This window comes from Chiloscyllium punctatum, chromosome 8 (genome assembly GCF_047496795.1).
Source record: "Chiloscyllium punctatum isolate Juve2018m chromosome 8, sChiPun1.3, whole genome shotgun sequence".
Taxonomy (NCBI): domain Eukaryota; kingdom Metazoa; phylum Chordata; class Chondrichthyes; order Orectolobiformes; family Hemiscylliidae; genus Chiloscyllium; species Chiloscyllium punctatum.
Window position 1 is genome coordinate 51,948,935 of NC_092746.1, and position 12,993 is coordinate 51,961,927.

General features: G+C 37.8%; 1 protein-coding gene across 12 annotated transcripts in view; it reads right to left on the minus strand.

The window, feature by feature from the left end:
- The window catches only part of invs (inversin), a 282,226-nt gene that overhangs the window by 154,185 nt on the left and 115,048 nt on the right, over nt 1-12,993 (minus strand). For all 12 annotated transcript variants that reach the window (XM_072575544.1, XM_072575542.1, XM_072575547.1 and 9 more), the window contains 3 exons: nt 8,774-8,947; nt 4,858-5,025; nt 2,821-3,001 (listed from right to left, as the gene is read on the minus strand). In XM_072575544.1, coding sequence (XP_072431645.1) covers nt 2,821-3,001; nt 4,858-5,025; nt 8,774-8,947 — 523 coding nt within the window. The remainder of the gene's footprint in view (nt 1-2,820; nt 3,002-4,857; nt 5,026-8,773; nt 8,948-12,993) is intronic.

The window sequence follows — 12,993 nt, forward strand, 5'->3', positions numbered from 1 at the left end:
ACATGTGTAGTTAACTTTAGGCAAGAACTGCTCTAATGTATTTTTGGAAAAGATCTCACTGACTGAGTCATGAATAATAGATCTCCCTGAAGTCTATTCTCAGCCAACTGCCCTGTCTTTCTCAAGGTGGGGAAGAATAGAGAACGATATCAACTGTATCTTGCTTTTCTACTCCGCTGCTGTACAGAATTTGGGATAAGAACACAAACAGGCTCAAATGCAATGCTTCCTAAAATTCAACAGTCTTTCAGTAACCAGTATTTAGTTTGCACATAAAGAATGGTCATTAGATACAATTCAGGACTGGACTGGCTTCCCTACAACCATGCATCAGCATGTCACCAAAACACACATCAGGAGTAGAGTGGAGACAATTGTTGGCTGGTGGAGTATGCACAAAGAGATAAAGGTCAGAACCATTCATTCTAACTGGAATTTATCAATATACATTAATTATTTGATCAAAATTAACAACAACATAAAGGAAATAAATTAAATGCAGGTGCTAGGAGAAGAAACCCACTGAGACTTTCATGAGTGAGTAATTTCCTTCATGGATATAACCAAACTTTGTTAATTGCAGAAAACGATTGTGATTATTCTTACTGTTAATGCCAAATATGATGATAAGTTAAGATTAAACATACAAGAAGATAAAGGCATTAAAGAGGGGGTGACATAGAATGGTTTGTGTGCTTACCTATTCCCTTTAGTACATTTATTAATGAGACCTGTTGACAATTCTTTGGTCTGCACAGGTCAGGAGAAGACCTCGAATATGTCAATTCAAAATTGTCTGCATTGTTGAATCACATTAATATTGGCAGATTGTGGGAGATGAAAATGTGTCCTTTAAAGAAAAGGACCATGGTCGAGAAAGACTTTTTCACAGAGACCAAAGTCAAAATGAAGGCAGGACACTTCATTCAAAAGGTTCTCCTTTATAGTTCATACCCAACCTACGCTTCAGCTCAAAACAAGGTTTGAGGTGAATATGAAGGGCTATAAAGAATCCCACAGCAAACTGTCACTCAGCACTCTGAAGTAGAGGTCAGCCTTGGTAACATTAAGGACATCTGTTCTTAGTATCAATGGATCGGTGTAAATAAGGCAATAACATTTGTTCACTTGTGGAATGTGTGGCAGTACTTCCTTCTCACCCGGGGGCTGGAGGCTGTGTGCATTCCACAGTGGGATGTTGGATAACTGAGTTTCTAGTTTATATTGAAGACTCTTATCAAAACTCATACTCAATAGGAAAAGGAAAAGTAATATAATAAGCTGAGTGGAATATGCACGCAATAGAGCAATCCTGATACATTTTCATGTATACCATACTTAGCAGGTTTGTATTTAGGAAGCTCAGCTCCCTAATCTTGACTGTTCTGGAATGTGAATGTCTCATTACCCTTACAAGCTAGGAAAACACAAAAGAGAGAGAGAGAGAGACAGACAGACAGGACAGAAGCTGGTGGAAAGGTTAACTTTTTATGGTCTGATTTGAGTGTACACTTGCTTGTCATGGATTGAATGTTTGTGTGCTGTTCCCTGAAGCTTGAGATCTGGGAATATTACGAATTTAATTTGCATTCTTAGAATCTAAGATGATTTTAAAGGAAAAAGCCACTGGGCATGTTAGCTGAATGACGTTACCTCATGACCTTTTCCACACTGTTTAGACTAGTCTTTCATTATGGACAAAGCACTTGCCCATTGGCCTGGCTTGAGCAAATTTTCCCACTTTGATGTGCATGTAGTTAATTAGTCAAGCGTACTCCGACCTGGCAATTAGTTTCTCTTCCTCTACAAACTTTTGCCATTTTATTGCTGTTTATCTGATTAAGGACATGTGGCTTTTTGTAATTGTAATAGCAACTTCTGTATAAAGACAGCTTGTTTGCAGCAATAAAAAGAGTAGCCTGAGAGAGCTTTTTGGGCTAAGAGCTGGCCTCGCTACTTTGCTAATGGTTTTAAAACCTTAGATACCTACAAACCAGGCTTGAGCTTTGTTAAAGTGTAACATTGATGTCATTGCTAAATAAGGGTAATAATTTAAACTAAACTGTCTGTAAGAGTTTTATATTCCAGACTACCACAGAGTACGATCTCTGGGATGAACCAAGAGAAGCTTACAGGTCGAATCCATCAGGGATTCCCTGAGCCATCTCGAATAGGTACTTTAACAAGGTCAGGTCAGGAGGGTCGTGCTGCGGTAATCTGAGGGTCAGATGAGTAATTGATGAGTCATGGAGGCTAGTTAGATAGTGTAATTGGAGAGTCACGGGATTAAAAAGGGGTGTGTTTGGAAGAAAAAGTTGGGGTGGTCAGTGTGAATGATTGCAGATCAGTTCTGAAGTTAACTAGGAGTTAGACTAGGTTCTTTTTCTGTCTACACAGTAATCTGGAAGGCACCCCATGTTAAAATAAGCAAGTCACTCAGAGCAGGTGAAATCTTGGTGAACTGTAAAATGTAAACTGCCCAAGGAGAAAAAGTGATTGTGCTCGTAAACGTTTGTAGCCCTTCCACTGGAAATAAAATTTAGAGGGAACATTCATTTGGGCAACTGGCTAAAAAAGTTTGCATACTTTGTTGGGAGGACTATATGCGAACAAAATTCAAATTTAAAATCAGCCATGATAATTGCACCATGCTGAGAAACAACAAAAATAAAGAACAATTAAACTCAGTTTGCCCAGAATTTAAAACCACGTTCAAGTTAATTTATGTAGATTGTGCATAACCTGTCCAAGAACTGTTGGACACATAATCATAATATGATTGCCTAAAAATGTCCTAAGTGCAATTTTAGCTCTAATTACCCAATAAAGCTGCCCAGTGCAGAGGAGTTCGAAATAAATTGTCATAAGATGTTATATTGCATCCTTCATACAAGGTCAAAACATCAACTACAGCATCATTTCCGTCAGCAACAGCAAAATGAAGTGGCGTTCGTCCTTCATAGTCTTGCCAGTTCAACAACGATTCAGTAGGAGCAGCTTCCTATCAAGGTGGAAAAAAATAAGAAAGTTATAATATTTTTTAAAAGTAGTAAAATCCTCTAAATAGCACATTTTAGAAGGTGGTCACTTCATCTAGCACCCTGAGAGATTGAGGAGGGATTGTAAGAAGTTCCCCAGAAGCATCTTGTTATCCAAGTTGTATTCAGTACCGAATATTGGTGAACATGCCTGTTTATATGGGGAGTAAAGCCACAGTTAAAGTCCTGGCACCCAGGGCTCAGTTGCAAAAAAGGCAATGAGGTAAGCTGGAAGAGCAGGAACGATCGAGGATTCAACATTTACAGTTAAAGCAGGTGGAGTTATTTTACAACAATTTTGACTTATCAACCAAGAAAGAAAGAAATTCTGTTGAATAATGGTGAGTTATAAAATACTTTCTGTAGAGAAGAATATCCATAAGGTCCAGGTTAAAAGAAAGGTCACAGGTTTACGGTTTTATGACTGTTTTAAGGTCCAAGAAAATATAAACTCCGGCTAAATAATTTTAAAGTGAAAACAGCGTTTTGTTTTCAGGATACAGCCATGTTTTGAGTGACAAAACTAAACCAATTTTAGACCAAAATACGTAGAAGCAGAAGTAGGTCATTCAACCCGTGAAGTCTGATCAGCCAATTCAGGGAGATCACGGCTGATCTGGTAATCTAGGTAAAACCAAGGATTGCAGATGCTGGAAACCAGATTCTAGATTAGAGTGGTGCTGGAAAAGCACAGCAGTTCAGGCAGCATACGAAGAGCAGGAAAATCAATGTTTCAGGCAAAAGCCCTTCATCAGGGCTTCCTGATGAAAGGCTTTTGCCCGAAATGTCGATTTTCCTGCTCCTCGGATGCTGCCTGAACTGCTGTGCTTTTCCAGCACCACTCTAATCTAGAATCTGATTTGATAATCCTCAACTCGACTTTACAAATCTACTTCACTGCCTTTTTCCCATAACCCCTGATTCTCTTACTGACTAAAAATGTCTATCTAAGCCTTGAATAAACTTCATGATCTAGTCATAAATCTCTGACCACTTATTCTGAGATTATGCCCTCTGATCTTCGACTCAAAACTGATATCTGTGGCATTTCATTCAGTATGTTTTACTAACTCAAAAATGGTTCACTTATGCCTATTTTGTTTCCTGCTAGCAAACCAATCTTCTACCTAGGCTGATAGGTTACTCTTTCTAACAGCATAATCTCTTATGTTTTGTGATAATTTTTGATGTGGAATGTTCTCCTGGAAATCAAAGTCCACCATATTTACAGATTCTCCTTTATCCATGTTGCTTGCTATTTCCTCAAACGATCTAAGTAATTTGCTATAATCTTAACAAATTTTTAAACACTTTCTCTGTACTGTAATTGTTTTTACGCCAACTGCCCTGCAGGCTCCTGCTTTCTTTTTCAAACCTTGCTTGAAGAGAGTTTTACATTTGGTATTTTCCTATCTGATGGGATCTTTCCAGAATCTAGGATGTTTTGGAACATTAAAACTCATGCATGAAAACCTCGGCAACCACTCCTTTTTAATCCTGGGAAGATCAAAAAAACCTGGAGACCGATCAGTGTTTGGTTCCAATAGTTGTCTCAATATCCTCTCACGGCTGATTGCAATTATTTTAAATATTTAAATACTTCTTTATCCTGTTTTATAACCAGTTCTATGTCTTTATCTTGTGTCTTCCACCACTGGTTAATTAATTTTTAAAACACAAAAGGACAGTGAATTATTAATAGACTGAAGTTATGATGCAACAACAATACAGCAAAGAAATTCCTTTTTGTTCCATCCCCACAACAATGCAATTTCTATTGTCTTCAGTCATTGCATAGAGTTTTTATCAACATGCTTACCAGAATGCATTTCACTGTGTGAATGGCTGTAGTGTCTTTGTTACTGGCAGCCCAATGGAGTGGGATTTTGCCTTCAATGTCAGGAATGCCTATATTGGAATCATGTTTTATCAGCAGTTTCACATGTTCTGGATGGTTGTAGTAGGCACTCCAATGTAATGCTGTTTGCTGGAAAAGTTAAAATAATTAAAAATAAGGCAATGAAGATTACTATTGATACTAGGTTATTTCGACTTTCTTGTTCAAAATAACTTCTATATTATTATTCTATTATAACAGAGGTGGATAAAGGCTTCACAGTAAATTAGCAGTCTTAACTCTTCTATTATATTAAAATATTGAACAAACACCAGGTGCTTCTGAGCAGGAAGAGAAACATAAAATATTATTTAAAATAAATAATTCCAAATCAACCATAATTCACTTTTCATTGACAGAACAAGAATGGTATTAGTAGAGCCCTGGGTGTTGGTTAACAGGAAAAATGTAATTCATTACATGGATAAGAAGGAAGCAAGAATGAGAGAAGGGTTAGACAAAATACAACATTTGAAATATTGGGCAAAATCTTCCAAGAAGTGAATTCAGATTGCCATTCTGCTTCTTTTAAACATACCCTGCCAAGAGTTCAAAGTTTCTAGCCTGAAGTTTCAATTTGGGCCTCTTGAGAAATGCATTGTAATGGTGCCAGAAGCCTTGCAGTGCAGTGCAGAATCAGCACTGAATGTCAAACTACATCCCCCTTTTTAAAGCAGTATTGCACATTCTCAGAATTCTGGGTAAGGTGATTGAATGGTTAGGACAGCAGGTATATATGTTGCCAAGTAGGTAAGGGAATATGATGGCAGATGGATGAGAAAGTATGTGGCAGATAAGTCAGTGTTGGGGGTACAGCTGCAATGCATATGTGAGGGGGCAACAATTAAGTACATGAGGCCAAAGGGTGGAAAGTGTGGTTGACCGGGCATGGTGCCTGGTGGGTGAGGAGGTACAGTGCCAGAAAGATGGATAGGGTGCCTGGTGGGTGCAGGGGTAGGGTAGAAAGTGGGTGGGTGAGTGATAAGAGTGGCAAGGACATGTGAAGGGAGACGATAGCAGGTGGGTGGGTGAAATAGTAGGATGGAAGGTACATGATGAAGGAGTTTGGTGTCAGGTGGGGATTAAAGGCTTTAGTGTTTATTGAAAGTCAATAAATAATCATGCAGTTGGCAGGTTTCAATCTGTTTAACTTTTCCTGGGTAACAACAGGAGCAAGTCATTTATATCCCTTAAAAGTTTGCAACTCAGTCTCAAAAGTTTGGGATTTTTCAGGGGTGTTCCAGACAAGATGTAATTACCTATTCAAAGTTTAAACTTCCTAAGCAATTACTACATAATCAATGCATCAGAACTTCAGAGGCATCCAGTAATCATTTGTCTGCACATGTCTAGACTCCCAACTATCTGGGGATCAGAAGATCTAGGCCATATTAGTTATGTCAATAATATTTAGAGAGAAAAAAAAATCAATAAATATATATTTTCCTGGATAGAGATTAGCAAACTATCCAACCAGTACAACAATTAGCCTTATTGATTTAATTATTACTTAGTCTATTTTCTTTTGTTGACATATTTCAATTAAATTCACAGGTATATTTTTAAATTCAACATTCTCTGTTGATGTCCAACAGCAGCTGCTGATAATCCCTGAATGGAAATAATTTGTTTTGATGATATTTCCATTGCTAAAAGATTTTGCACTTGAGTATAATTAAATGAAAACAGACAATTGATTAGTTTTATGTCAGTACATTTGCATTGCTATAGCAGCTTTGAATGCAAATAACATGCTACAACAAATAAATAAAAATGATCAGTGTGAATAATTATTGTTTACCACTCATGGTTAGAAGCATAATACCCTGAACTAACAAATTACATTATTTGATGGACTATATTATTTTAAATCTAGTCCTAACAATATTATACTTTCTGTAATTTGGAACATCAACATGATATGTATGTTTTTACAGTTTTATTTTGTTTCCTTGTCTATGGCTCCATCCTATATACATTAAATTTAGCTGCATTGTTACAGTCTATTGGAGAATTCTTGAACATATGATTCTGTTCTGTAAGATGAATCTATCCACATTAGAGAACATCATTTTTTTTTCCATGTGAAATGAGTGTTGCACTGGAGTAGAAAATTATCTTTGTCACCCAACTTGAGTATCTTGACTATGTTATCCCAACAAGATCACTTAATTTCAGATTTTTGAACAGTGATTTGAAGATTAATATTAAGAAAAGTATTGCTTATTTGAAATACTCTTTAAAACCTACTTCCTTGAGCAAGTTTTTTTGTGCCATGTGAACATTGCTGGCAAGTCCAGTATTTGTTGCTCATGTGTAATTGCCCTCGAGAATGTGGTGGTCGGCTACCTTCCAGCTGCAGTGCATCTGAGACAAACGTTGAGATAAGTTTGACGAATATGCAGATAAGTGTCTGGGGAGATGCTGAAGCAACTGTGATCTCAGTTATGCAACGGACTGAATCAGTAGATCATAACTGGAGTAGTTTCATAGAATTGTCTTCTGGTTTCAGCAATCTTTGCTTAGCATCTGCATGAAATTACCAAATCATTTACAGCAGTGAAAAAGTGCGCTGACTTTCCTGGCTGATGGGATTGCTGGTTAGAACGTGTGCAAATGATAACTAGGTTTTCCTTGGGACTGGAATAGTCTCAGCTGCCATCAGAGCTTATCTGAAAATTTATGAAGATGTCATCTACATCATGTCTAAGATGACCTTCAGCATCAAAGCCTACTGTGTTCAGCTTACCCAGATATATAATTGATATATAATTAGCAATGGACAATCCACCTAACTTGCACATCTTTGCACTATGGGAGAAAATTAGACCACCAGTGGAAAACCATGCAGGCATTGGGAGAATGTGTAATCTCTACACAGCACCAAGGACCTGGAATTGAACCCAGGTCCTTGGTGCTGTGAAGCAGCAGTGCTAACCACTGAGCCACTGTGCTGCCTGCATTAAGTTATTTATTTGAAATTATTCAAGCGATTAATTTTTCATTTCAAGATTGAACAGCCTAACAGCTCTGACCAATAGTGGAAGTTTAGAAAGCTGGGTGGGAGGTCAACAATTCCCAAAGGTATTTCTAACATGTATATTTAAATTAAATAAAAATATTTCCTAAGCAACTCTTACAGCACACAACTACTGATATATTCATGACAATATCACTGTTATGCTCACAAGGACTTTGTGGAAATTTAATTCCAGCAATAAAAAACTACTCTCTCAACACAGTGTTGAAACGTCAGCCCATCACACATTCAGGTATTTGAGGTTGATCTCACAACCTTCTGATTCAAAATGCAGAATGCTAACAATTAAGATAATCTTAAACATTTAATAAACCGCATGTTTTATTTATCTTACTGAAGTTACAATAGGCATGCATACAAGGTACATGATGTCACTAAAGAATATGCTCTGCCGTCCAAAAAAAAGGTATAGGTAGATGGGATCTCCCTTTACTTAAGTACGGAACAGAATGAAATTACTAATGGTCTTTTGAGTTGGTTTGATTATATGATGTGCTATTGCTGCTCGGAGTCTGCCATAAAAAGGAAATAGGACATGGTGAAAAAAAAAGGAGGATTGGAGCTGAAATGAGAAAGGTCATAGAACTCATAAAACTCTGTCAGATGCAGAGAACCTGGAATCAGACAACAAAACATTGATTTGCTACAACTAAATCACAAGGACAATCTTTGGGGAAATGTAAATTTGAACTATTCAAGTGGAACAATTTATTTAGAGCATTATGCTACATAATATCATTATAAACAAGACTGTAAATATTAGCTTTTAAGATAATTCTTTTGTATAATCTCTAATACCTTGTTTTTATCTTGGGTGTCCACTTCTCCCGGAGCCATAGACTTTAACAGTAAAGCCAAACATTTAGGACTTTTGTGGCGTGTAGCTAAATGAAGTGGAGTCATCTCCTCAAGATCCTTCTGCATCCAGTTGGCACGTCGGTTAAGCAGCAGCTTCATGAAGCGATAATTTCCCTGCACAAACAGAACAGAAAAGTATTTGTTTTTACATCAAAAAATCACTATTAAAAATAAATTTATACAAAACTTAGTGTGAGCATAAGTATTGAAGAACTGAACCTAATAATAACTACCATAATCAGAAGATTATGAGTTTGTGTCTTAATGTTATCCATTTGGAAGCTTTCACCAATATCTCTGTGGTGCAGCTGTATTGCATTAAATTGGAGTTGGTATTAGGTGACTGAAAAAGGGCTCTTGTGGTGAAATGGTAGTATCCCTTCATCTGGACCAGGAGGTCTGGATTCAAGTCTCACCTGATCCAGGGGTGTGAAATAACATTTCTGAACAGGTCGATTTAAACAAAAATAGGTGACTGAGAGACAGTTACTTTGAAAATAACATTTCATTGTTTGTGATTTACATGAAGAGGCGTGTAACTGAAATGGCCTGCCTGTCTGCCTACCTGAACATATTTCCACATTAGCAGATATGTTAAAATTACTACTTTTGGAATTTTGTTTTATATATGGCACTGATCCATGTCTTAGATTCTAAGAAAAAATGATGAGTTTCTTTTAAAAAGAAGAAAATCATCTGCTAATTCAGCTGATGAAACACCTGAACCCAAAGAACAAAAATCAAGAACTGTTCAGAGAGTGTAACGAGAGCTATCTGGTCTATGGAAGTTCATGGACAGGAGATGTACCTGCCCCTTCCTTGTATGTTTCATCTGCAGAGAGAAGTTGGCAAACACTGCAATGGTACCAAGTAAGTTATCATTTATTATGAAACATCCATCTCTTACAAACAGACATATTCACTACCTCAACAGCTTAGCAGAACAAAACATCAAGCAGACCCAACGCCTGAAGGGAGCGTGGCAGATACCAGAATACAAGCTCAAGAGGTTAGTTCCTAAATGGCTGAGCTTATAGGAAAATCAAAGAAGCTCCAAATCATTGTCAAAACCTTAATCATGCCTGCATGTAAAGGAACATAGCTATGATGTTAGGAGCTGATGCTGCAAAATAGTTAAGTAACTATTTTTAAGAAGCAACTGTGTCATCCAGCTAGTGAAGAAAATAACGAATACCCATGTGGGAATACACCTTACCCACACCATGTGATGGAGTATTTACAATGACTATGATTGTGAACTAAATGGATTGTGCACTAAATGGATTGTGTATCCAATCTTCTGATTCATCAGAAACGCTGATGTTAAAGTCAAAATAGGAATTTGTAAAAGTATAGGTGGACTGGACAATGAAGCTGAAGCTTGGAGACATGACTTCAGGCTGGTGGTGTTCAGGCTGTCCACAATTATCTGATTAGATTAGATTTGATTAGATTAGATTAGATTCCCTACAGAGTGGAAACAGGCCCTTCGACCCAACAAGTCCACAATGACCCTCTGAAGAGTAGCCCACCCAGACCCATTTCCCTCTGACTAATGCACCTAACACTATGGGCATTTTAGTATGAGCAATTCACCTGTCCTGCACATCTTTGGACTGTGGGAGAAAAACCAGAGCACCCGGAGGAACCCACACAGACATGGGGAGAATGTGCAAACTCCACACAGACAGTAACCCAAGGCTGGGATCAAACCTGGGACCCTGGTGCTGTGAGGCTGCAGTGCTAACCACTGAGCCACCATGCCACCCGTGTTGGTGTATCCAGTTCTGTGGTGATGGCTGTGCTTTGGGTTTGCAGGCTTTGGGCAAACTGTACCTTTGATATTGACTTACTCTACTCCTTCAACTGTGCTGTTTCTCACTATTTTCCCTTGCATTATCACCCACTTCTGCTACTCCTGCTCAAGTTTTCTAAACATCTTCAGTTATTCTCAATATGTCACTTACTCTAATGGCAATACCACTTCTATCCTTTCCCATTTTCCACTTAAGTACTTTCTATAGATCATTTTAATGTATTCACATTCTTGTACTTCACATGTCTTGTACCTTTCTTTTAAAATATCTGCAATATATTTTTGATCATGGTTTTGCTGTACTCTTGCCGTTTGTGACAACATATCTCTGCCATCTAGCATTTTCAACAATGGCATGTGTGAAAAACAACAGGAGTGAGCGTTTGTCAGCGAAGCAAGATTTTCGAGTGGCCCTTTCATCGATTCCTCCTCAGATGAAAAGGCTCTTTGCACATCAGAAGGACCAGGTTTGCCACCATCTCAGCAAATTGAAATTTACTCTGATCATGAAGAGTAAGAAACGGTTGTGTTTAATAGACGTTGTCTGTTCTCACAGTGGAAGACTGTGTATTTGTGCCAGTGTTTTTGAAACATTAATGCTTTTGATCCTTCTTTAGCTTATTGTATGCATATGTTGCAAATCTCTCTTGTAAGCTGTAACCATAGTAAATGCAAGTAAATGTGACATTCATGAGCAATAAATTCAGCTGAACAAAGTGGGTAGGCTGTGGAATTGTTTGTCTCATTGGTGTGTGCCTTAATACCGAAAGGGTCAAGAACCACTGCTGTAGGGTACTGGATGGTAAGGGAGTTAGTAAGGTGATCACCAGTAACAAGAATCCAATCTGACAAATTACCATACAGCAGCCCATCCTCAACTGTCAGTAAACTGATGGAAACTGTCACTGACAGTCGCTCATATTCAGAACGAATCTGCTTACTGATTTTTAGTTTGGTTTGTGAATGAATTCCCCTGTGCCAGGACTCAATACAACCCTTGGTCCAAGCAAGGGCCAAGGAGCTAAACTCATGAGAGGAGGTCGAGTATTGGCCTCAACATCAAAACAGCATTTCCTTAGTTTGATTAAAAGGATTTAGCAAAATCTAAGGGAATTTGAATTGAGGGAGAACTCTCCATTTGTTGAGAGTTATATGCAGTACAACAGATGATAGTTGCAGTTGTTGGTCAACCCTGGACATCATTTCTTGAATTCCTCAGGGCACTGTCCTTGGATTAACCACTTTCAGCTATTTCATCTATGATCTCTCTGCATCATAAGTCATTAAAAGTTACTCCTCCTCAGATACTGAAATAGTCAATGTTCATAAGCAACAAAATTGGACAATATTTCAACTTGAGTGATAAGTAACTAGTAACATTTAATCCACAGAAGTGGCACAGAATAGCCATCCCCAAAATGAGAAAAATTAACCATCTGTCTTAACATTCAATAATATTACTATCACCGAAACCATCACCGACAAAATTCTGCGGATTACCATTGATCAGGTAATTGACTGGATCAGCCATGACCGCAGCAGCAGGTCAGGAACCAGAAATCTTCCACTGAGTAATCAATCTCTTGATTCCCCAAAGTCTATCCATTATCTAAAGACTCAAGTCAGAAATGTGATGGAATGCTCTCCACTTGCTTCGAAGAGGACAAATCCAATCTGTTACAAGCTAAAATCATACAGGACTAAGAAGTCTGCTTGATTAGTACCCTTTACCACTCCCTAAAATATTGACTCCTTCCATCAGCAATGCACAATCCCCACATTGTGTAGCATCTCCACAGGACTAAAGCAACTCATCAAGATTTCTCAGCGTGTGACCTCTGTCAGCTAGAAAGTCAAGAACACAGAGGGAAACACGAAGACCCCCAATTCCCTTCCAACTGACACACCATTCTGACTTAAACTAATTAACCACTCCTGTACTCTGACTTCTGTACACAACCATCATCTTTGCAAGGCAATCGCCACCATTTGAAGAACTACTACAGCTCATAAAATTTTTTTAAAAGGGCTACAATTATGCAAATTGGCCAAAATAGAAGCTGAACAATCATAAAGACATAATAATTAAATTCTAACACTGAAAATTATTTAAAATATTCCAGGCAAAATTAACAATTTTGCGAATATTCATGGGCTGACAATATTGTATGCACATAACTTTCATCTTTTCAGTTGTCAGCTGGCTCAGTTCATGACCTACCTGTTTGCAGTAATTTGCCATTGAAATAATTGATTTTCAAATATTAAAGCTTGCTACCTTTCAAGAATCTGAGAAATATTCTTCACTTCCTCAAAGTAAATTTATTTGAATGACATACATCAG